Source organism: Anolis sagrei, chromosome 3, assembly GCF_037176765.1.
Source record: "Anolis sagrei isolate rAnoSag1 chromosome 3, rAnoSag1.mat, whole genome shotgun sequence".
NCBI classification, from domain to species: Eukaryota; Metazoa; Chordata; class Lepidosauria; order Squamata; family Dactyloidae; genus Anolis; species Anolis sagrei.
In genome coordinates, this window is record NC_090023.1 from 19,426,351 (window position 1) to 19,448,722 (window position 22,372).

Here is a 22,372-nt window from a genome sequence, read left to right on the forward strand (position 1 = left end):
CTGGAAAAGATTGTTAAGGAAGCGGTCTGCAAACACTTAGAAACAAATGCAGTCATCGCTAATACTCAACATGGATTTATCAAAAACAAGTCATGCCAGACTAATCTGATCTCTTTCTTCGACAGAGCTACAAGCTGGGTAGATGCGGGGAATGCCGTGGATGTGGCGTACCTGGATTTCAGTAAGGCCTTCGACAAGGTCCCCCATGACCTTCTGGCAAGGAAACTAGTCCAATGTGGGCTAGGCAAAACTACGGTGAGGTGGATCTGTAATTGGTTAAGTGGACGAACACAGAGAGTGCTCACTAATGCTTCCTCTTCATCTTGGAAAGAAGTGACAAGTGGAGTGCCGCAGGGTTCCGTCCTGGGCCCGGTCCTGTTCAACATCTTTATTAATGACTTAGATGAAGGGCTAGAAGGCATGATCATCAAGTTTGCAGACGACACCAAATTGGGAGGGATAGCCAATAGTCCAGAGGACAGGAGCAGAATTCAAAACGATCTTGACAGATTAGAGAGATGGGCCAATACTAACAAAATGAAGTTCAACAGTGACAAATGCAAGATACTCCACTTTGGCAGAAAAAATGAAATGCAAAGATACAGAATGGGGGACGCCTGGCTCGAGAGCAGTACGTGTGAAAAAGATCTTGGAGTCCTCGTGGACAACAAGTTAAACATGAGCCAACAATGTGATGTGGCGGCAAAAAAAGCCAATGGGATTTTGGCCTGCATCAATAGGAGCATAGTGTCTAGATCTAAGGAAGTAATGCTACCCCTCTATTCTGCTTTGGTTAGACCACATCTGGAATACTGTGTCCAATTCTGGGCACCACAATTCAAGAGAGATATTGACAAGCTGGAATATGTCCAGAGGAGGGCGACTAAAATGATCAAGGGTCTGGAGAACAAGCCCTATGAGGAGCGGCTTAGGGAACTGGGCATGTTTAGCCTGAAGAAGAGAAGGCTGAGAGGAGATATGATAGCCATGTATAAATATGTGAGAGGAAGCCACAGGGAGGAGGGAGCAAGCTTGTTTTCTGCTTCCTTGGAGACTAGGACGCGGAACAATGGCTTCAAACTACAAGAGAGGAGATTCCATCTGAACATTAGGAAGAACTTCCTGACTGTGAGAGCCGTTCAGCAGTGGAACTCTCTGCCCCGGAGTGTGGTGGAGGCTCCTTCTTTGGAAGCTTTTAAGCAGAGGCTGGATGGCCATCTGTCAGGGGTGATTTGAATGCAATATTCCTGCTTCTTGGCAGGGGGTTGGACTGGATGGCCCATGAGGTCTCTTCCAACTCTTTGATTCTATGATTCTATGAAGGTGTTCTGAAGGTACCGTTGATTCTCCATGCTGAATAATATTATATCACAAAGTGTTATTGACAAGATCTCAATTCTCGGGCAAATATTTAGAAAGAGAGGGATTTCCTCAAGCATCAAGGTCCCAAGCTTTTTATATGGATAGAGTAGTACTCCTTGTGGATATAAAACCTTAAAAAAAAAAGAATCTCGAAGAAAAAGATATGACTTTATAGAGGATGAGTAAAAAAAGGGAGGGGATAAAGTTGTTAGAACTGATAAGAGTAGAAAGGCTTAGATAAAAGGTATATGGTATTACAGACCGTTGGAAGATGAACAACTAAACACTAGCATCTTGTGACTCTTGAGAGAAAAATGTACTCCATAAAACAGATGTACTTTTTTCTGTGCTCTTTATATTTCATTTAATTTGTCTTTAGTCTGAAAGGGATGAAGAACCTCAGACAGCCTGCACTTCTAAAGAGGACAACCACATGGAGATAATTCGTGACTACCAGCAGCGTCTTCTAAGGCAAAACAGGTATTCCTTTCTTGTCAAAAGTGTTCCCTTTCTTTTGAATTAGAATGTTGCTTTATTTATTATTTATTTATTTATTACAGTCGCTTATACCCCGCCCTTCTCACCCCGCATTACATGACAACAAAAAACACAACATCAGTTAGCAACAGCAATTATAACAGTAATGACAATTAATATAAGCAATAATTATTACCGATAAAACAACCATAAAACCCATAAAAGCAATAAAAGCAATACAAACCTCATTGCTGGTCAGCGTTTAACAGACTCATAGTTTAGGTTCTACTACCACACATTATCGGTCCTATCCATCTGGTTTACATATCTAATTGTCAGGATGCCCAAAGGCCTGGTCCCATAGCCACGTCTTTACCTTCCTCCTGAAGGCAAGGAGGGATGTAGATGCCCTGATTTCCCCCGGGAGTGAGTTCCACAGGTGGGGGGCCACCACTGAGAAGGCCCTGCTCCTCGACCCCACCAGCCTCACTTGTGATAGCAGTGGGGTCGAGAGCAGGGCCTCCCCAGATGATCTCAAATTCCGGGATGGGACATAGAGGGAGATACGTTCGGACAGATACGCTGGACCGGAACCGTAAAGGGTTTTGTAGGTCAAAACCAGCACCTTGAATTGTGCTCGGAACTGAATTGGCAGCCAGTGGAGCTGACACAACAAGGGGGTGCTGTGTTCCCTGTATGTCGCTCTGGTAATCAATCTGGCTGCAGCTCGTTGGACCAGTTGAAGTTTCCGAACAGTCTTCAAGGGCAACCCCACGTAGAGTGCGTTGCAGTAGTCTATACGGGATGTAACAAGAGCGTGGACCACTGTGGCCAGATCAGACTTCCCGAGGTACGGACGCAACTGGTGCACAAGTTTTAATTGCGCAAAAGCTCTCCCGGCCACCGCTGAGACCTGGGGTTCCAGGCTCAGTGATGAGTCCAGGATCACTCCCAAGCTGCGAACCTGCGACTTCAGGGGGAGTGTAACCCCGTCCAGTACAGGCTGTAACCCTATACCCTGTTCGGCCTTACGACTGACCGGTAGGACCTCTGTCTTGTCTGGATTTAGTTTCAATTTGTTAGCTCTCATCCAGTCTGACACAGCAGCTAGACACCGATTCAAGGCTTTGCTCCTGAAAAGTATGATTTATTCAGATAGTAAGAAGATTTTTTTCCTCAGCCTCAATATGGTCTGTACTGGGCTAGACTGAGTTATACTGGGCTATACTGGGCCTATGATCCTTTTTAGACCAGTGAGCTTATTAACAAAAGACCTTCCTCTAAATGTACAGCAGAGTAACTTATTAGCAGCAGTGTGACCCAGCACCAATAGCCCAAAGTGATAGAAAGAACAGAAACACATAGACCAATGTTATCTCTTCCAAGAGAGGCTTCTCTTTGTAGAAAAATAATATGGTTGCGCTATTTATAAGAAGAAGGTTTCCATCACACAAATAAAGTTCAAACTTCATACTGAAGCTTCACACACGACAGCCTTCTCATACTGAGACTTACCTCACACTATGAAGCCCTAATAACACTAAGGCCTATTCTCTCACAGTGAGGCCTACCACTGAGGCCTTTTCTTCCACTGAGGTGTTTTCTCACACAGAGAAGCTTCTCTCACACACTAAGGCCCACCTCACACTGTGAGACCTTCTCACAGTCTGAGACCTTTCTCCCACTGAGGCAAACTAACACAGAGGCCTTTTATCCCACTGAGGAATTCTCTCACATACAGAGGCTTCTCTCATACTGAGACCTCTCTCAGACTGGGGCGTTACTAAACAACAGGCACATCTGCTTATATTGAACTGCAGCTTTGCTGAGTCATTGCATCCAATTAACCCTTTCAGTGCTTGATTCACATTTTTGTAGTTAAAAATATCTAGTTAATTTTAATATTTCTGACAATAATCACTGTTTTAGGATGCACAGAGACTCCATTGAAGAAGCTAGAAAACAGTTGCATGAATATCAGATCAAGCTAAAACAAAGATACCAGTCAGTTTCTGCAGCATTATTTGGTCCTGCTGACAGATTTGTGCAAGTAAAACTAGTCCCTCAACCTTCATCACAATTGCATGGATTTGAAGTATTACAGAGAGTTAACTTGATAGCAGATCATCCTTCAAAGAATACTCCTGTACAAAGGCAAGTCCCATTGGAGCAAAGAAGCAAAGAGGGGGTGCTTGATTTCAGCAGACAAGGACAAATCCAGCCTGTGGTCTCCCCGGAGAATCAAAGACCTTTTCAGTTGATGCACCAGCAAAAAGAAAGACTGCCTACACTGAATACAGTTGTAACACAGCGGGCATCATTTGCATTTAATTCACAGGGTGCTTCCATTACGACTCATCCGGGTCAGCATGTCCGATTCACCCTCCCTACAAGCAGTATTTCCCCTTCTTCAGAAACGCCTTTACCTGTGGTCCCTCATGTACCTCAGATAGAAGAGGCTCTTTTTCCACTATCCCTGAAGCATCAAGACGTTCCTACTGAGAATAAGACAAAAACAATTTCAGACCAAATATCCCTGCCTCCTGTGCAGCCAGACTCTTCTGTGCCTTTTGCTGTAACAAGTGAGGCTGAGAGGACCCAGGAGTCTTTCGTACTGAGGAAGGGAAGCGGACCCTTGCCTGGTTATTCTGATATCGTGCAATTGAGAGACCGGATGGTGGCTTCGTCTGAGAACATCCAAGCTCAGCAAGAGCACTTGAAAGAACTGCAGGAGCAGCTGGATGAGCAACGGGAAGCTCTTCTTTATCGGCAGAAGGTACAGGAGGACATGCTCATGCAGAAGCACGCTCAGCTGAAACAACAAATGGAGCAGCAACAAGAAGCTTTGAAAGAGTTCCTTCAACGGGTATGTTCTGAAGTACAAGGCAAGGAGATTATCTGGGTACTTTTCAGTTTGTAATGGCAACTTTTTACTTCTCGTCCCTAGTTGTTATTGGAGATCTGAAGTCTTCCTTTCTTTCTGAATTGTCCCACAATTGTGTGGCTTAAATTTTAAAACTAATGCAATTCCATTTCTGTTGTTTCAAACCTTTGCCTTGTAGTGTAGAATCAACTATATTAGCATCATATACAAGTTGTGGTCCTAATGTAAACTTGAATATAAAGTCTTGAACTAGTATCAGTTGCTTCTAAGCAACACTGTAACAAAATTTGAAAAAAAATCTGTTTCTGATTTGAAAGTGTTATTTCTTAATTTTGTGGTACTTACCATATATACTTGAGTATAAACTGAGTTTTTTAGCCCCTTTTTAGGCTGAAAAAGATCCCCATGGTTTATACTCTAGTCAAAGTTATTAATTTACTCTGTTATTATTGTTGTTATTATTGCATTTATTATTTTACTCTATTATTATTATTACTTTTATTATTTTACTCTATCATTATTATTACATTTATTATTTTATTATTGTTAATATTACATTATTTTACTCTTTATTATTCATTTATTTTAATTTATTATTGTTATTATTGCATTTATTATTTTACTCTTATTATTACATTTCCATTATTTTACTCTATTATTACTGTATTTTACTTTCTTTATTATTATTGGAAGGATATGTACATTTACATGAAAAGTTAGAATAATGGTTTAATCAGAGTTGGACAGTCTTAAATTACAATTTTATGTAAATATTCAAAAAACATTTAACCTACTGATGCCTCAGTTAAAGTAATTTTATTGGTGTCTATTTTTATTTTTAAATTTACCAGTAGCTGCTGCATTTCCCACCCTCGGCTTATACTCGGGTTAGGAAATACGTTTTCTCCTCTGCATGATAAACAATAGGCTGTAAAAGAAGCTTCTCTTATTTGGCCTTCTTTCCTGTACACAAATTCCTGAGAATAAAATCAATTTAACTCATTGAAGCATATCTGAGACCAAAAAGCAAGATAGTTGGGTTGAGGATGTATTCACTATCTTCAAGTTGAAAAATGTTTATGTCTTTAATCCCTTTTATTAGGCAGAAGAGTCCAGCAATTACAGAGAGACAACGCAGATGCAAGAGACTAATAGCTCCGGTTTGTTGACGTCATTTTTAAAAGAAATTAACATCAGCAGCCAGCAAGAGGTTTGCTTTGGTGATCTAAACAGCCTTTCTCAAAAGGAAGTTGTGTTTCAAAATGATGGTTCAGCAAGAAAAAATGGTAAAGCTCTTTGGGGACATCATGAGTTCTGGGTTCTTTCTTCACCTCTAACTCTTTTGACGATTTGTAGATTTGGACAAAAATTAGTTGTAAAACTTGACAATTTTAATAATACTTCTCTTTGTTCAACTACTTTGTTCAACTATAGGCCTATCTGCAGAATAATGCCTACATTTCCATACCTAATGGATGATATTTTTGTATTTCTTAAATAAACATCACTTTTGAAAAGACTTTCAAAACTAGTTTAGCATAGCAATAGGATATTATTTCAAAAGAGGAAATAGCCTGCTTAAACTCTGCCCCCGCCTGATATATTATTTTGATTTAGTTAAATGTGGCAATAATTATTACAGTCTTGTCAAATCAGTATTGTTTGTTGGGCAAGTGGGCTTATTAACAAAAGACCCTCCTCATAAATGGACAGCAGAGTAACTTATTAGCAGCAGCGTGACCCAGTAACAGTAGCCCAAGGTGATAAGAAGAACAAAAACACAGAGACCAATTTTTTCTCTGTAGTAAAATAATATGGTTGCACTATTTACAAGAACAAGGTTTCTGTAACACAAATAAAGTTCTTTATACTTCCTTCATTGCTTCCACGCTGGGCTTCTTTCTTATGCAGATAAATAGCTTCACTTTTGCAGAGCCTCCGCTCACACCGAAATTACACCGGAGCGTCACATAGTAGCTTTACGTACAGCAGCATTTACACTGGAGCTTCACACCAAAGCTTCTCACACCAGGCCTTCCTCAAACCTGGCATTCTCATAGACTAAGGCCTACCTCACACTGTGAGGCCTTCCCACAGGCTGAGACCTTTCTCCCACTGAGGTTTACCTCAGACTGACGGCTATTAAGATACAGGCACACCTACTTACATAGAACTGCAACTTTTGCATCCATTTTACCCTTTCAGTGCTTGACTCACATTTTTGTAATTAAAAATACCTAGTTAATTTTTAATATTTCTAACATTGTTACCCTCATACTGCAAAAACAGTGCTTCCCTCAAGCCACTTAGTGTGTAGAAATAACTTTTAAGTAGGAAGCCGATCTTAATTAATTGTTTCATTTTGTAGCTGCTTTGCCGTGCCAGTTCCTTTTGGCCTAAATTATGTTTACCTTTCAGATTCATTTCAGAACACCTGGGGGAAAGAACAGAAATGGACGCTTTCAAAGCCACCTTTGGCAAAAGTAAAGTTAGGACTTGATTTGGAACAGCACGAACTTAGTGTCATACCAGAACTTGACACACCAAGGAGCGTCAGACTTTCTGCAACAGGTACATTGTAAAAGTGTACTGTTTAATTACAAAACCATAGCCTCTTGTATCTTTTTGTTTGCTAATTTATAACATGATGCAAGGTCTCAAGTCCTCCCAACTTTCAAATTCCAAGAAGTGGTATTGGGCAAATTTAGCATGAAGTGATTACCAGCAGTTCCTTTCTTCCTCCCTGCTGTCATTGACTCCCCAGTACCCTGGCATGACTTCCTGTTGAACAGAATCTTATATCTACCATTGCACAGGATGATATGGAAAACAGTGAAGTTTATTAGATTTGGTTTACAGATTGGGATGGGAAAAGCTCCTGTGCATCTTTCCTTGTTTATTTTTCTTTTTTTTTTTAAAAAAAATAATAATCTTATTCCAGTTTTGGTACTGTTCGTTTAGGATTTCTGTCTTTGAGGGGAGATTTCTGGTTGATAAAAATGAGCAGATTGTTAGCTCTGTATGTATGCGTTAACTAGGGATGGAGTCTTCTGATGTCAATCTAGTGATTCTTCCTGTGTTATCCCATTGACCAGATTGGTGATTGGCCAAAAGAGTTTCAAGAACCTGGAACAATTATAATGCTGAATAATTCCAGATATAATCACATCTTTAGAAATTAAGAGCCTCCATTTAACAGCTACAATTTTTGATTTGACTGAAAACTAGGAACTGACTGGTGCTATTTCAAACTGCTTGGCCTCTTTTACTCATATTCTGTCTTACTTTCATATGATTTTTTTTCTGTGGGTAGAACAGACAGAAGACTAGCAGGTGCATCAATGGATTGAGACAGTCAAGGCATTGGAGAAAATTAACATGAGAGTCTTGTGACACCTTCACAAATGTATTATAGTGTAAACTTTCACAGACCAAAGTCCATTTAAACTGAAGTATGATGTGTTTGGAATATTTGCAATAATGACTGAAATTGCTTGTGACTATGATTTTAGATAGCGTGGTTTTAATAAGGGGTTTTAATGTTGTTGTTTTTTAGTTTTATGTTTTTAATGTATATGTTCAATTTATTATATATATCTGTTAGTATGGTATCAAATTGCTGCCTATTATAGTGTTGCTCTGAGAAGGGTGGGATACAAACACAGTAAATAAATAAATAAAAATTTAAAAATTGATTTTATAGTGATCATTGTAGAAATTCTGGTAGCTGCCTTTTACATCTCCTGAATATCAGGACCACCTCCACCCATTAAATAAGTAGGTAGATAGATAGATAGATAAAACTCATTGCCTCCATACATTAGAGCAATGTCGGAGTTGCGACCTTATGTATAGGCACTCAAGACTTGGCTGTTTGGTTGTGCATTTAAGTAATCAGATCTAATTTGCCAAATAGTCACTGTTGAATGTTTTTATGTTGAATGTTTTTATATTGTGTAAATGCTATTTTAGACTGTAAGTTGCTCGGAGCACCTTGGTGGAGAGCGACTAATTAAGAAATAAAGTCAAGTGAAAGATAGATAGATAGATAGATAGAGAGGTAGGGTCTTGCTTATCCAACATAAACAAGCTGGCAGAACATTGGATAAGCGAAAATGTTGGATAATAAGGAGGGATTAAAGAAAAGCCTATTAAACATCAAATTACGTTATGATTTTACAAATTAAGCACCAAAACAACATGTTTTACAACAAATCGACAGAAAAAACAGTTCAGTCTGCCATGTATTGAAAAAATTAACTACAAAAATATTGACTATGTATTAAAAATTGACTACAAATAAAGATAGAATTGCATAGCATGAACTTGCTGGAAGTTAAATTCGTCAAAAGTTCAGTCCTGTGAAGAATTTTTAAAAATCTGCATCCTGCCTGGGGGCGGGGTGGGGGTGGGGGGAGACGCAGCCAGTGCAGGCCAGATGCTGTACCCGACGGGAAAAGTCTGTGTCAGCCGTGTTTCATCCCACGTGCAGGCCCTCTGCACGTTGCTGCCTGAAGAAACCGCTGTGGATCCGGGTGGGAGGTAGACAGCGTCAGATAATACAGAACGTTGTATGAGCAAAGGTTGGATAAGTGAGACACTACTGTATGTCTGTAGACATAGATATAGACAGGTTTCTTGTGCCCTCTGGAGAGTACAGGGGGAATTGTGTGATATAGATGTTGACTGGAGGAATGGGGAAAATTTACCCACTCCGAGAAAGGGACTGCTTCTAATAACTAGCAACTGCCAATTTCAGGTTACAGAGAGTCTCTTACTGAAGACGTTTTCCTCACTTCTAAAGTCTATCAACTGGAAAGTAGCGAAAGCCCGCCTGACTCTCATCATGAAGAGACAGATATACAAAGAATTATAGCAGGTTACAAAGAAGAAACATCTGGTACAAGTCAGGATCAGGTGCATGGATCATGGTGCGAGGTGGATGGTTTGTCTGACTCAGGTGAGTGGAGTTACATTTTGAGCCATGAATTATTGTGGTGATGACGATATGGCTTAGATTTAACATCACCTGGTAATAACAATAACCACGCAGATATATACATAAAAATATACTGTGGCTACTGTACTCATAAATTTCCTTCATTATCTTAAGCATGGCCACGGGAAATAGAGACCTCTAGAAAATATTTAAACTCCAAGAGACAAGTTTTTCCAAAACTCTCACTGTATGGGTCATATATAGTTAAGAAGAGCATAGAAGATGGGAATAAAGATTGTGAAGGATGAAAGCATTTAGATGGCAAAACCACCACCTTTATTTTTTCCTGTAAAATAATCTTTATTCTTATTCTTTATTCTTATATCCCACCACCATCTCCCCAAATAAAACCAATAAATAATAAACCTTTATTTATATTCCACCCTATCTCCCCAGAGGGACTCAGAGCGGATTTCAAACATAAAAGGCCAACATTCAGTACCCAAACACATCAACAATACATCCATAGTAATGAAATTTGGCAACCAACATATAAAAACAAATTATGACTTAACTAATTTTAAATAAAAAATGCAGCCTGTTATATCAGATGAAGGGACTCACGGTAGCCTACAGACGACACAAAGTGAAGATCACAGTGGCTGATGAAATGCTTTCAAAGTCTTTTTCAAGGAAGAGTTATTTCTTCTTTGTGGTATCTGTGAAATCACACATACGGGTTTACTTTGCCAAGGACATGACCTGTGAGTGAAAGCAAAATTGCAGACTGTTGAATTGGAATAATATATGTATTCTTTCATACATGTTCTTTCATACATATTCTTTCATACATGCCAACCTAGCAGTTTGAAAACATGCAAATGTGAGTAGATCAATAGGTACCGCTTCGGTGGGAAGGTAATGGCGCTCCATGCAGTCATGCCTGCCACATGACCATGGAGGTGTCTATGGACAACACCGGCTCTTCAGCTTAGAAATGGAGATGAGCACCACACCCCAGAGTCGGACACGACTGGACTTCATGTCAGGGGGCAACCTTTACCTTTACCTTCATACATGTAAGCCTGGGCAGAAATAAACAGTTAGAAAAGACTTACAAAATAAAATCTTCTGCCTCTACTTAACGCGTCAGTATCTCTACATAATAGTTTGCTAGGTGTTTTCCTGTGCTGATGCATCCTTTTTTCTTTAGTGTTTTCAGCCCATTCTCGAGTGGATCAAGGTTTACTCAGTTATGCAGTTGATATTGGAAGAAGAGCAGATCCTGATTCTTCATTTAGAGCAAATAGTATGGTTAGTCACCAATACGCTTTAACAGCTGCATAATATGTAGCATTTATTTTAATCCAGTCAGCTTTATTTTTTTTGTTCTATTATTTTATATACCGTTAATGTGAGGTTTTAATTTTGAGTGTTGCATGTAAATGTGATGAGAAATAGTCTCAAGCCATGTATGTGCTCCCATAGGGAGAGAATAAAACCCTATCAGAGCAGGTGGTTTACCACGTTCTTGGACCTCATTCCCCAAAGTGTATCTCTGTGAATGCGGTTGATCTTCAGCTTGTTGGCTCTGATCTAGTGTATTACAGTATCTCGGTACAGCCCCAACTGACTGCAGTGAGAAGGAATAAAAGCTCTGTCATGAATACACTGACATCAGTTAACTCCCAATTACCTTACCCAGTGACTTAACTTAGATGTAGAAAAAAATTCTACAACACAATGGCTGTGGGACCAAATGAGTCCAAAATAAGTCCCCAAATGTCACTCTGGAAACATCCTTGCAGATAGGTGCGAAACCATTATAACATAGTACCTCCCATTCCCTTCTAGTGAAGCTAGTTCAGTATGATAATACGATGGACAATGATATCAAAAACACCCGAGAGATACAGAGATCAACCGAGTAGCATTCCTCATGCCTTTCTCCTGGAGCAGGCCTTCGGTCAAGGCAACCAAGGCTTTCTTTGTTCCATGCCCTGGCCTAAGACCAGACTGAAATGAGTCTTGATAATCCATTCCATCAATGTAAATTCCAGAAACATTTTACATTTTTTCATTAACCTTCAGAATTAAAAAAAAATATGTAGTGCAAAAAAAATAGTGTAAGGAATTCTGTTTTTAATATATTCAGCACTTTAGGCTCTTAGATATCCTAAGATTAGAATAGACACATCATTTTACTTTAAGAAATAGCTATGAAATTATCTTGGATTGCTTTACCGTTCCTCTGAGAGCTGCTTACTCAGTGGCTCTGTGATGAGAAATAGCCAAATCTGAGCACTTGAAAAGGTCAGCTGATCTTATAGTGCATGATTTATATACTGTTCTGGGAAGCAATTCAAATCTGACTGAGAGCGTGAGTTTTTCTGGTGTATTGTGTAAGTGGTGAGTGAATGTGTGAGAAGAATTTGGGTAGGTGAATTGGGGAAAGTGGGGAGTGTGTGTGTGTGTGTATGTGTGTCAGAGAGAGAAAAGTACTGAGCAGTGATGAATCTGAGTGGAACTGACAATTTAATATATGGAGGTTTCTACACTTGATCTGAGCTCAGAACAAAAAAGGTTGCACATTTCAAGCTCTTAGGTAAATGTCATCTTTAATCATTATATTACACATGTATTCTTGCCCTAGGTAATGCTTCACACGGCATGGTCTCCTGATTCATTAAATTTACAGACTTCTATGCAACAGGTAGCCTGCAGCTATTTTGCTTCATCTCCTGTTTCTCCTGCCATCATTACAACCAACTACAATCCAGATGGAAATCTTGAGAGCACAGGTACTATTTGTTTTATTTTGGGCTTTTTTTTCCAAGCTCAAAACATAATGAGCACTTCTGGTCTCTTCCAACTCTGTTTCTGAGGGAACTGGGTTTGTTTAGCTTGGAGAAAAGAAGGCAGAAAGGAGACATGATAGCCATGTTTAAATATTCAAAAGGATGTAATATTGAAGATAGATCAGGCTTGTTTTCTGCTGCTTGGGAGACTAGGATACAATGGAGCAATAAACTCAAATTGCAGGAGGAAAGATTCCACCTCAAAATTAGGAAGAACATCCTGATGGTAAGAGCTGTTTGGCAGTGGAATAGGCTGCCTCGCAGGGTGGTGGAATCTCTGCCTCTGGAGGTTTTTAAGCAGAGGCTAGATGGCTGTCTGTTGGGGAAGCTTTGATTCTGTTCTCCTACATAGCAGGGGGTTGTACTGGATGGCTGTTGGGGTCATCATTATATTATTCTAGTATGTTATTCAGGCATACCTCGATTAACAAAGCCTCTGACAAAGAAACATGCTTATTGAAGTGTTTTCATATCTCTACCATCGCCTTTTTCCTTTATTTCGTCTATCTAACTGGAAGTCTGTAGCAGAATCAGCAATGACAGAAGGGTAAAGAAGGGCTTGAGAAATCTGGACTTTCAATTATGAGTTGCAGCAGTATGTTTACAGTATATAATGCACTATAGCTTGAGGGGGAAGGACTAGAATTTTACTCTTGCCAGTCCTGATGTTGCCATGTCTGCTTTACTACAACAGGAAAGGTAAATGGTAGATGCCTCTAGAATACGCATGGGCTAATGTTGGCCCTCCAGGCGTTTTGGACTTCCACAATTCGCAACAGCCTATCAGCTGTTAGGAACTGTGGAAATTGAAGTCCAAAACACCTGGAAGGCCAAAGTTTGCCCCTGCGTGCTCAAGACTGGGTTACTGAGTTTGTATGAACACCAAGACGAGGATAAACGGGGGAAACAGAAAAGCCCGCTTCACCAACTACCTTCGGCATATTGAAAAAAGCATATATCTATAAACAGAAATCATAAGAATACTGGAGTCTATTAAATAAAAAAAGAAATAATCCCTAGAAGCATTTGAAAAGAAAATTTCAAGTGGTCTCTAGAAGTTGCTGAAGTCAGGTATGCCTCCACATCCCAGATTGTATTTTAAATCTCTCTTTGATGTATAGTTAAAAGCATCTGTTTGTAATCATGTGCAGTCGGGCCAAAAGGGATGCTGTTTTCGGGGCCATTTTCATCTGACTCCTCATTTGTTTACCAGAAAGTTACCCGAAAGGAGAAGGATGTTTTCCGTTTCATTCAGCACAGATTTCGTCCATTGCCTGCAATGGGAAACTTTAAAGGCTCAATCCTCAGCCATTTTAAGGCCTATCTACATGAAACCTACGTCAGCTGTAGACCCCATTTACAACTGCAGACCTGCCAAGTTTCAAAACAATTCACCACACTATTTATTTTTTTAGCATTATTTTACGTTTTAAACATAAGTTTTTAAAAATAAGACAAACCGCAAGAGAGGGTTCTGGGAAATGTAGGTGCCAGTTGTGTCCCTTCTCAGCCAATCAGAGCATGGACACCAGACTTTTTATTGGCTGAGAGACACACAGAGAGAAACACTTCAACTTTCATCATGCTCCGAGAGGAACTTTCAGTGGCCATCCTGTGCCATTGGACTTAACCCTTTCTGAAAATATCGTCTCTCTGAATTGGTTTCACTGGTCTTTTCGTCTCTCTTTTTCCTTTTCTGTTTTTGGAAATTACACGAAAATAGCCCTCCGAAAACTACAAAACTTTTTGTTAACAGTGATTCAGGCCCAACTCTTATCTGTTTGTAAGTGAATACTTAATAAAATAGAGCAGCATTTATTGCATTTCTTACAGAGCCCTGTTCAGCCACAGACCAGCCCAAACATTTCAACCCTCCGATGGAAGAGAAGGCAGATGATGCATGGGGTACATTGCATGAGCAGGATGACTCTTCAGAAGTTCTTCATTCCCATCTGTCTGCTAGAGAAGCGCTCCACTCTAATGAAAGCAGAATTCAGCAAATCATAAACAAATATACAAGAGATTTCAGCTGGTCTCTGAGCAACATAACTTCCTATGGTAATGTTACTGGGGAACAGAAAATAGCAATGTTCAAAAGCGCCTATTTTCTTATAGTTTAAAAAATGGAATTTTATTTCTCCTTGGCCTTTCTGAAGCATCTCATTCTTTGTTCTGTGGCCAGAGTACAAGGTTATCTGAATGTTTACAATAAAGTGTGTGGCTAATGTGATGATTACCAGAGTTACTACTTGTTATTAATTTTGTAGCTACACGGCTTAGGAATGACCAACTATTGGCAACTGGAATCCACCTTAGCAACCTTGTGGAATGGAGCTCCTACAGAAACATCCTTAATTTATATTTTTAACTAAATTTCTCTAAGAACTTGGCCATTTTCACCATGGTTTTGGGTCTCCATGGGCCATTTCAGGATTAGGAAAGGAGTTTTTTCCATCATGAAGTAGCCCAGTAGTTTTAAAGAGGGTTCTCCTGGGCTCAAAATGCAATCTTATGATTGGGTACTTTGATAGTTGAATCACACTGTATGTTCGGTTCAAGGCTTTAAAGCCCAATTTTTATTTTTGAGACCCTGCTGACCCTGAGAATTGTCTTTGGGGATGGTGTGTTCCATATATCATATAAAATCCATAGGTCATAATCTTGCTGGTCATACATAGAATTTCCCTTACCTACGTGTGTATACGTTTCCCCCTAAATTTACAGTTTCGCAGTGGTAGTAATCGGTTCATGGTCACATAACAGAGATGTGCAATTTTTAACTATGGACTATCTGCCCGATCCAATTTCTTGTTGATTGCAGAAATTGGATCAGTCAGATCTAAATCCAAGTGTTGACTCACCAGAAAACGATTGATTCAATAGGCATACTCTGGTTGGGAGTAAGCACCATTTCAGCCATATAATTACACATACATGGAAGATGCACAACTCTTTTCTAGAGTACTACTTTTGTTTCACCTGGACCACTTTCTAATCCTCGAATATTTCCCATTACACCAGTGGTTCTCAACCTGGGATCCCCAGATGTTTTTGGCCTACAACTCCCAGAAATCCCAGCCAGTATACCAGCTGTTGGGATTTTGGGGAGTTGAAGGCCAAAAACATCTGGGGACCCCAGGTTGAGAACCACTGCATTACACAATGGGACAATACATAAGCAGATTGGAAAACTGACTATGCCTGCTGTTACTAATTTTCAGCATCAGGAAGGTGTAGTGTGAGTGTGGATTTACACTATGTAAACATGAAGCATGAACTATGGGTCTTGGTCATAGTTTAGCACTAACTAAAATACTTTTATAACTACGTTTAGATCCAGCAGTAGGACTTGATGCCACTGAAATGGAAAGAAACTTTCCAAACTTCCATCGTGAGCTTTTTCAGTCCTTGCAGCAAAGTCCTGACTTCAATATCTCCTCAAGTTTTTCTCAGTGCAAAGCATCTCCCAACAGCAAAGACCTAAGCAAGGTACTGTAATCAGGCATTTGGGGGATGAGGAGGGGCAGTTTATGAGGATGTGGGTGGGATTTTGGGGGAATGTTTATTTTTTACATGTAAATTGTATTTATGTATATTGTATGTCAACTGTATTTTTTTGTATACATGACTCAAATATTTAGTTGGTTTTTATATATATATATATATTTTCATGTGCTTTTTATTTTCCTTGTGTTGTGTCATGCCATTGGTAGCCACCTTGAGTCCCTATGGGGAGAAAGGTGGGATAAAAAGAAAAAAATAATAAGTTTCTGGGAGTAGCAAATGATATATATATATATATATATATATATATATATATATCTCATATATTGATAGCTAGATATTATAGTACATTTTGAAGTTGTGGCAGCCTGGAGTAGCAAAAAGGACTTGTGGACCATAGGCTCCTCCTTTACAATGGTAGGGATTTAGAATGGCGGGTAATAATGCCAGTGATGCTGATTCTCTTGTGCTGCTATAAAAAAATCAATTTAAGAAATGGCCAATTGAGTATATGAATTTTGCATCACATTCAAGAAGAGAGATGCATCTCAGATCTTGATTTTCCCCTTATTTGTCTGCCTTGTAGTGAGTGCAAACCTTCTACAGGCTAGTGTAGATGCCCAACTTTTGGAAAATGTATGCCATATTTCTGTACTGTGAAATCAATGTAGTCTGTTCTTTGTTACTTTGGGTATCTTTCCCTTGAAGTAAAAATATTTCCTGAAGATAGAATTAGAATATCTCAATCATCTAAATGTTCATTTTTCTGTCCTTAGAGTTCAGCTTTATCTCAGAGTCATGAATTAACAGCTTCCAGTTTGGAGAACAGAAGCAACAGTCTTTCATTTATTAGCACAGGAAAGCTAAGTAATACTCTGCCAACAGGACAGACGACTGATGAAGAGGTGGAAGCAATATTGGAAGGTAATTGAGTACTGTTTGGGACCTGCCTACCTGCGTGACCGCATCTCCGTTTATGAATCCACGCGCTCCCTTCGTTCATCCGGAGAGGCCCTGCTCGCAATCCCACCTGCGTTGCAGGCGCGTTTGGTGGGGATGAGGGACAGGGCCTTTCTGTGGTTGCCCCCCGACTTTGGAACACCCTCCCCAAAGACATTGGACTAGCACCTACGTTGGCAGTCTTTAGGAGGAACTTGAAGACCTGGCTATTCCGATCTGCCTTTCCGGAATACGATAACCCCCAGCACTATGTCCCAGAAGCACTTTATTAGAGTTTAAGACTCTCTGCACATTACACTTGCCCAGAATTCCAACATACCACCTGCCACACCCAGCACTTTTTAACTTGTACCCATCACTGGCCCGGCCCTGGTTTTTATTGCGTAATGGTGTAATGCTTTGTTATTGCTTATGTTTTTAATTTGCTTTGAATTGTATGGTTATTGTTTTGCTGTTGTGTTAAGGCCTTGGCCTTTGTAAGCCGCATCAAGTCCTTCGGGAGATGCTAGCGGGGTACAAATAAAGTTTAATAATAATATTAATAATAATAATAATAATAATACTGTTCAGAATGAGAAAAATTGCTCTGATGGCTCCCTTTCCTATCCTAGTTGGAGTTCACGATATAGTATCTGGCTTATTTTGAATCATCTTTTAATTTTGGTGTTTCAAATCTCAGATCGTGATCTTCTCAATCTCCAGTAATACATTTTCTTGGCAAATTCTGGCATGCAAACTAGTACCTCTGACATCTGTAGCTAAAAGATAAGATAGAAAATGGTTGGAAAAACCTTTGGCTTTAAATCTAGAGAGCCATTGCCAGATCACAATTTGGCAAGATGTACACAGAGTCTGATTATCTATAGGTTGATATTTCTGTATAAAACTTGCAATCTTCCTTTCCAACTGAAACTTGCTATTGCTTCCATCCAAAGTCAAGTAGAATGTAAATTGAATTTTCTAAACTTTTTTTCAGATTTTCAACCAGGTGCTGAAGAATTGTTTGAACCGCTGCTAATGGAATCTGCCTTGAACCAGTATAGGCAGAGTGCTTCACCTCAAGCCCATAGCGTTGTCCCTGAATACAACTTTGAAGTCAGGAAATCGGTTGAGAATCGACTGTATATTTCACCTAAGAGCACACAGTCCGAAGAGCTGGGAGTCAATGAGGATGATAGCAATCTTCATTCTTCTATTGAACATTTTCGCAGTCTGAGTCCAGTTGAAGATCAACACTCGTTTTATCAGCTGGTTCCAGATCCTGATACAGGGAAAATTACTATTGGAAGGACAGAGTCACCAAAAGTAGGCTCCGGAGAGGAGAGTGTTTGCTTTGCTGAACTACCTTCTGCGTTTAGTCAGGGGAAGTATGAGGCTGGTATTGAAAATGTAACTATGAGGAAGAATGCAGAAATTAGTCTCTCTTGGGGCAGCCAACAGGCTGATGGAGAACAGCATTCTCCAAAAACAGATACAATGCTAAGCTTGGCTCAAGCAATGGATTCACAACTCTCATTTGGTCTTATGCATGATTCTGAACTGGAGAGTGAGCCTCAGATGTTTCGGCCACCAGATCATAGCATTGGGCAAGTTAGAGGCTTTGATTCCTGTTTGTCACAAAGCACCGTTCCAGTCTGGGTGAGTAAAGTAAATGAGATGTATGTCAGTGGCTAATATTTCATCATTTTTGTGTTGAAGTCAACACAATTTACTCTGAAACTGCTGAAAACGTGGCATTTTCAGTATATTGCTGAAAGGAAGGTGTTGACCTGGATTTCAGATGGACAACAACTAAGACTGCTTATTTCTACTAACCCAAACATACATTTAAAAAAAATGTATTTAAAGGGCTGAAACATATAAAGCTGCCTTAGGGTCTGTCAGGAATATTTAGAATTAACTAGGTATTTTTAATTACAAAAATGTGAGTCAAGCACTGAAAGAGTTAAATGGATACAAAGACTCAGAAAAAGCTATAGTTTTTATATAAGCAGGTGTGCCTGTAGCTTAGTAGGCCTCGGTGTTAGTTCGTCTCAGTGTATGAGAGGCGTCAGTCTGAGAGAGCCCTCAGTGTGAGAAGGCCTCAGTGTGAAAATGGCCTCAGTGTGAGGTAGACCTCAGTGTTAGTAGGACCCGGTGTGAGAAGGTGAGAGAAAGCCCCAGGTTGAAGGACTCGTGTATAAAGCTACTGTGTGAAGCTCCGTTTTGAATGCTGCTGTGTGTAAAGCTAGTGTGTGAAGCCCCTGTGTAACTTCAGTGTGAGAGGAGGCTTTGTGAGAGCAAAGCTGTTTATTAGAAGCAAGTGCAGGAATTTACCATATGTGCAAATTCACAGGTGATCACTCGGGAAACTACGTTTACAGGTAAGCAACCTATATTTATGGGCATTAGAAAGAAGCCCAGCGTGGAAGCAAAGAAGGAAGTATAAAGAACTTTATTTGTGTTATGGAAACCTTATTCTTGTAAATAATGCAACTTTATTATTTTACTACAAAGAAAAGCCTCCTGTGGAAGATAAAACATTAGTCTGTGTTTTTGTTCTTTTTATCACTTTTGGCTACTGGTTCTGGGTCATGCTGCTGCTAATAAGTTACTCTGTTGTGCATTTATGAGGTGGGTCTTTTTTTAATAAGCCAAGTTGCCTAACAAGAATCATTCCATTATTTTAACAGATCCTGCAACTAATGCCACTCAGTTCCCTCCACTCACCCAACAAGGGTTAGGGGCCCAGTCTAGTCCAGTACAGACCATTTTGAGGCTGAAGAAATGTGGCAATGGCATTTCAAGCAAGTGGATTGCCTTTTGTAAGATTGAATGCCAGCAATTATGCCACGTGGTCATTTTAAATGAATTTTTTTTCTTAAGAGACACTGAGAGAAAGGTGACATATAAAGTAATGTAATGAGCTTCTGTTTTCCAAGTTTCCAACCAATATTGAGGCTAATTCCATATTGATTTATCCATACAATTCCATCTGATAATACACACGGGTTTGATGATTTTCTGCAGTTGAATTCACAAAAGGCCTGTAGTTATGTTAATCAATAAGGATATATGTTTGAAAAATGTTTTGTTGCAAAAGAAAAGAATGCAAAAAGCAAAAAGATCCTGCTATTTTCTAAGAAATTATTTCTATCTCTATTTGTGTATGTGGAAAGTGGTTTTTTCTAACATAATAACTTTAATTGGGAGAGCAGTCATCAGAACAAACTGCATCAGAAAAATATGACAAAATTATGTATTAGGAGGATCAGTAGTACAGCTGACCTGCACACCTATGTCAGTTAAAGCATAGTCCACAGTTAGTTAAAACTTTGGGTTGGAAGGGCCCATTGTTTACTGATTAATCAAGAAATGCTGCTTAAATTATATATTTTAAGCTAGAAAAAACTCATAAGAATAGAAGATGGAATTACACTTAAAGGTGCTTGAATGTCTGTTTATATTGGGGAAACATCCTGCGTGCTGTTTTTACTGGAACCACTCAATGTATTATTTATTCTGATGTTGCCTCTTGTAATGTATCTTCTAGGAAAAACTTACAGGGAGAGGTATTATGGAAGAGCCTGACCTGACTTTAATAAGCTCCAATGACATCAGCACTGCAGAATCGGACATAGAACTCTGTATCCAAACAGAGAGTGGAAAGGAGAAAAGTGAAAACCTGTCAAACTCTGGTTCTTCTGAGGTAAATGATCTTTGGGGAAAGCATTCAGGATAGATTAGGCATGAGCAAACTTTGGCCCTCCAGGTGTTTTGGACTTCAACTCCCATAATTCCTAACAGCCTATCGGCTGTTAGGAATTGTGGGAGTTGAAGTCCAAAACACCTGGAGGGCCAAAGTTTGCTCATGAATGTTGTAGAACAATGTAAGAAGGTGATATTCTGTCCTTTGCTTTGGGCCACAAAATATTTTGGGCCATGCCTGATCAATGCATGCAAACTTGCAGCTGAGGGCAAGAAACTGCAGGGTGAGGTACAATTTCCAATTAACAATGGCAACTAAAAACACTCACAAAGAAGCATAATTAAAACAAAGGGACAAGACAGAGATGTGGGAGCAACGAAAGCAGAATTCAAACAATTCTATGATGCTATGAATTCAATATTCATGTTAGCTTATTATTGTTTTAACAGAGCAGAAGATTTCTACCTCTAATTTCAGAAGTGGATGGTTCCATTTCCACTCAGAGTGATCAGGCATCAGGAGCCCAAAGCTCCCAAGGGGACTGTGATGAGAAAACCGAACCAGAGGGTGCGTATGCAGTAACGTCAGGAAAAGCACAAGTGCCAAAATAAGGGTGCTAAAGAGCAACCTTTAAACTTCATCAAAATGAGAAGAGATCTTTCTACTTGTTATCACAGTTGTTTTGTGTTTGGTCCACAATCTGTAGTGTTTCCCAACTGGTTATGCTTTCTAATAGATCTTGGACGTTGTAGTCCCAAAAAATTCACCTGGTAGGTCATATACAGACCAGAAATCTATAAAGATACAGTCCTTTGTTGTCATCTTTTACTATTGTTGAAAGCAAAATTTATTATTCGGTTTGGCCAGCTCAGCTGTTCATGAACTGCATGGGATATATGTAAAAAGTCATTATGTTTAATTAGTAAGAATAGTATGGCAGACGAGCACAAACAGTAGCAGTGGCAGCAGAAGCAGTTAAATATAGATTTCCTGTTCTAATTGACAACAAAATTAAAAGGTTCACATTTTTCAGTTATTAGAGAATTGTTTTCAATGCTTGACTGGTAACTGAGAAGATAATTGACTCTGTTAGTCAAATGCATTCTGATTTTCGATATTTGAACATAGCTATCATGTTCCCGGGCCCTTGGTTGCATAGCAGATTAAACCACTGAGCTGCTGAACTGGCTGACTGAAAGGTTGGCAGTTCAAATCTGGGGAGCGGGGTGAGCTCCTGCGGTTAGGCCCAGCTTCTGCCAACCTAGCAGTTTGAAAATATGCAAATGTCAGTAGATCAATTGGTACCACTTCTGTGGAAAGATAACGGTGCTCCATGCAGTCATGCTGGCCACGTGACCTTGGAGTTGTCTATGGACAACGCCGGCTCTTCAGCTTAGAAATGGAGATGAGCACCAACACCCAGTCGGACATGACTAGACTTAATGTCAAGGAAAACCTATCATGTCCCCTCAGCCCCCTAAGCCACTCCCCATGGGGCTTGGCTTCCAAAATTTTGGTCATCTATTTGTCCTTCTCTGGACATGTTCCATCTTGTTATTGGAGACATCCTCTTCAGACTCAATCAGAAACGGAATGGGCCTCCTTTGTCTGAAACAGAAGCTGGCTCTTAAGGCGTGCTGCGGTGGCATTCACAGCCAGTTAACAGTTCTGGGGAGCGAATCCATTACCGCAATACCAAA

General features: G+C 39.7%; 1 protein-coding gene and 1 non-coding gene across 7 annotated transcripts in view; both read left to right on the top strand.

Moving 5' to 3' along the window:
• The window catches only part of CEP295 (centrosomal protein 295), a 57,928-nt gene that overhangs the window by 31,825 nt on the left and 3,731 nt on the right, over positions 1-22,372 (top strand). For 2 of the 6 annotated variants that reach the window (XM_067466520.1, XM_067466519.1), the window contains exons 13-25: positions 1,742-1,842; positions 3,769-4,705; positions 5,826-6,009; positions 7,142-7,294; positions 9,483-9,683; positions 10,876-10,976; positions 12,316-12,463; positions 14,333-14,578; positions 15,855-16,009; positions 16,801-16,948; positions 17,961-18,622; positions 20,517-20,672; positions 21,122-21,239. In XM_067466520.1, the coding sequence (XP_067322621.1) occupies positions 1,742-1,842; positions 3,769-4,705; positions 5,826-6,009; positions 7,142-7,294; positions 9,483-9,683; positions 10,876-10,976; positions 12,316-12,463; positions 14,333-14,578; positions 15,855-16,009; positions 16,801-16,948; positions 17,961-18,622; positions 20,517-20,672; positions 21,122-21,239 (3,310 nt within the window). The remainder of the gene's footprint in view (positions 1-1,741; positions 1,843-3,768; positions 4,706-5,825; positions 6,010-7,141; positions 7,295-9,482; positions 9,684-10,875; positions 10,977-12,315; positions 12,464-14,332; positions 14,579-15,854; positions 16,010-16,800; positions 16,949-17,960; positions 18,623-20,516; positions 20,673-21,121; positions 21,240-22,372) is intronic. The other 4 variants (XM_067466522.1, XM_067466521.1, XM_067466523.1 and 1 more) reach the window with 3 other exon arrangements.
• LOC132772456 (small nucleolar RNA U2-19) lies at positions 11,935-12,018 on the top strand. Its single transcript, XR_009631189.1, has one exon. It is a non-coding gene; the product is annotated as a small nucleolar RNA U2-19 (small nucleolar RNA).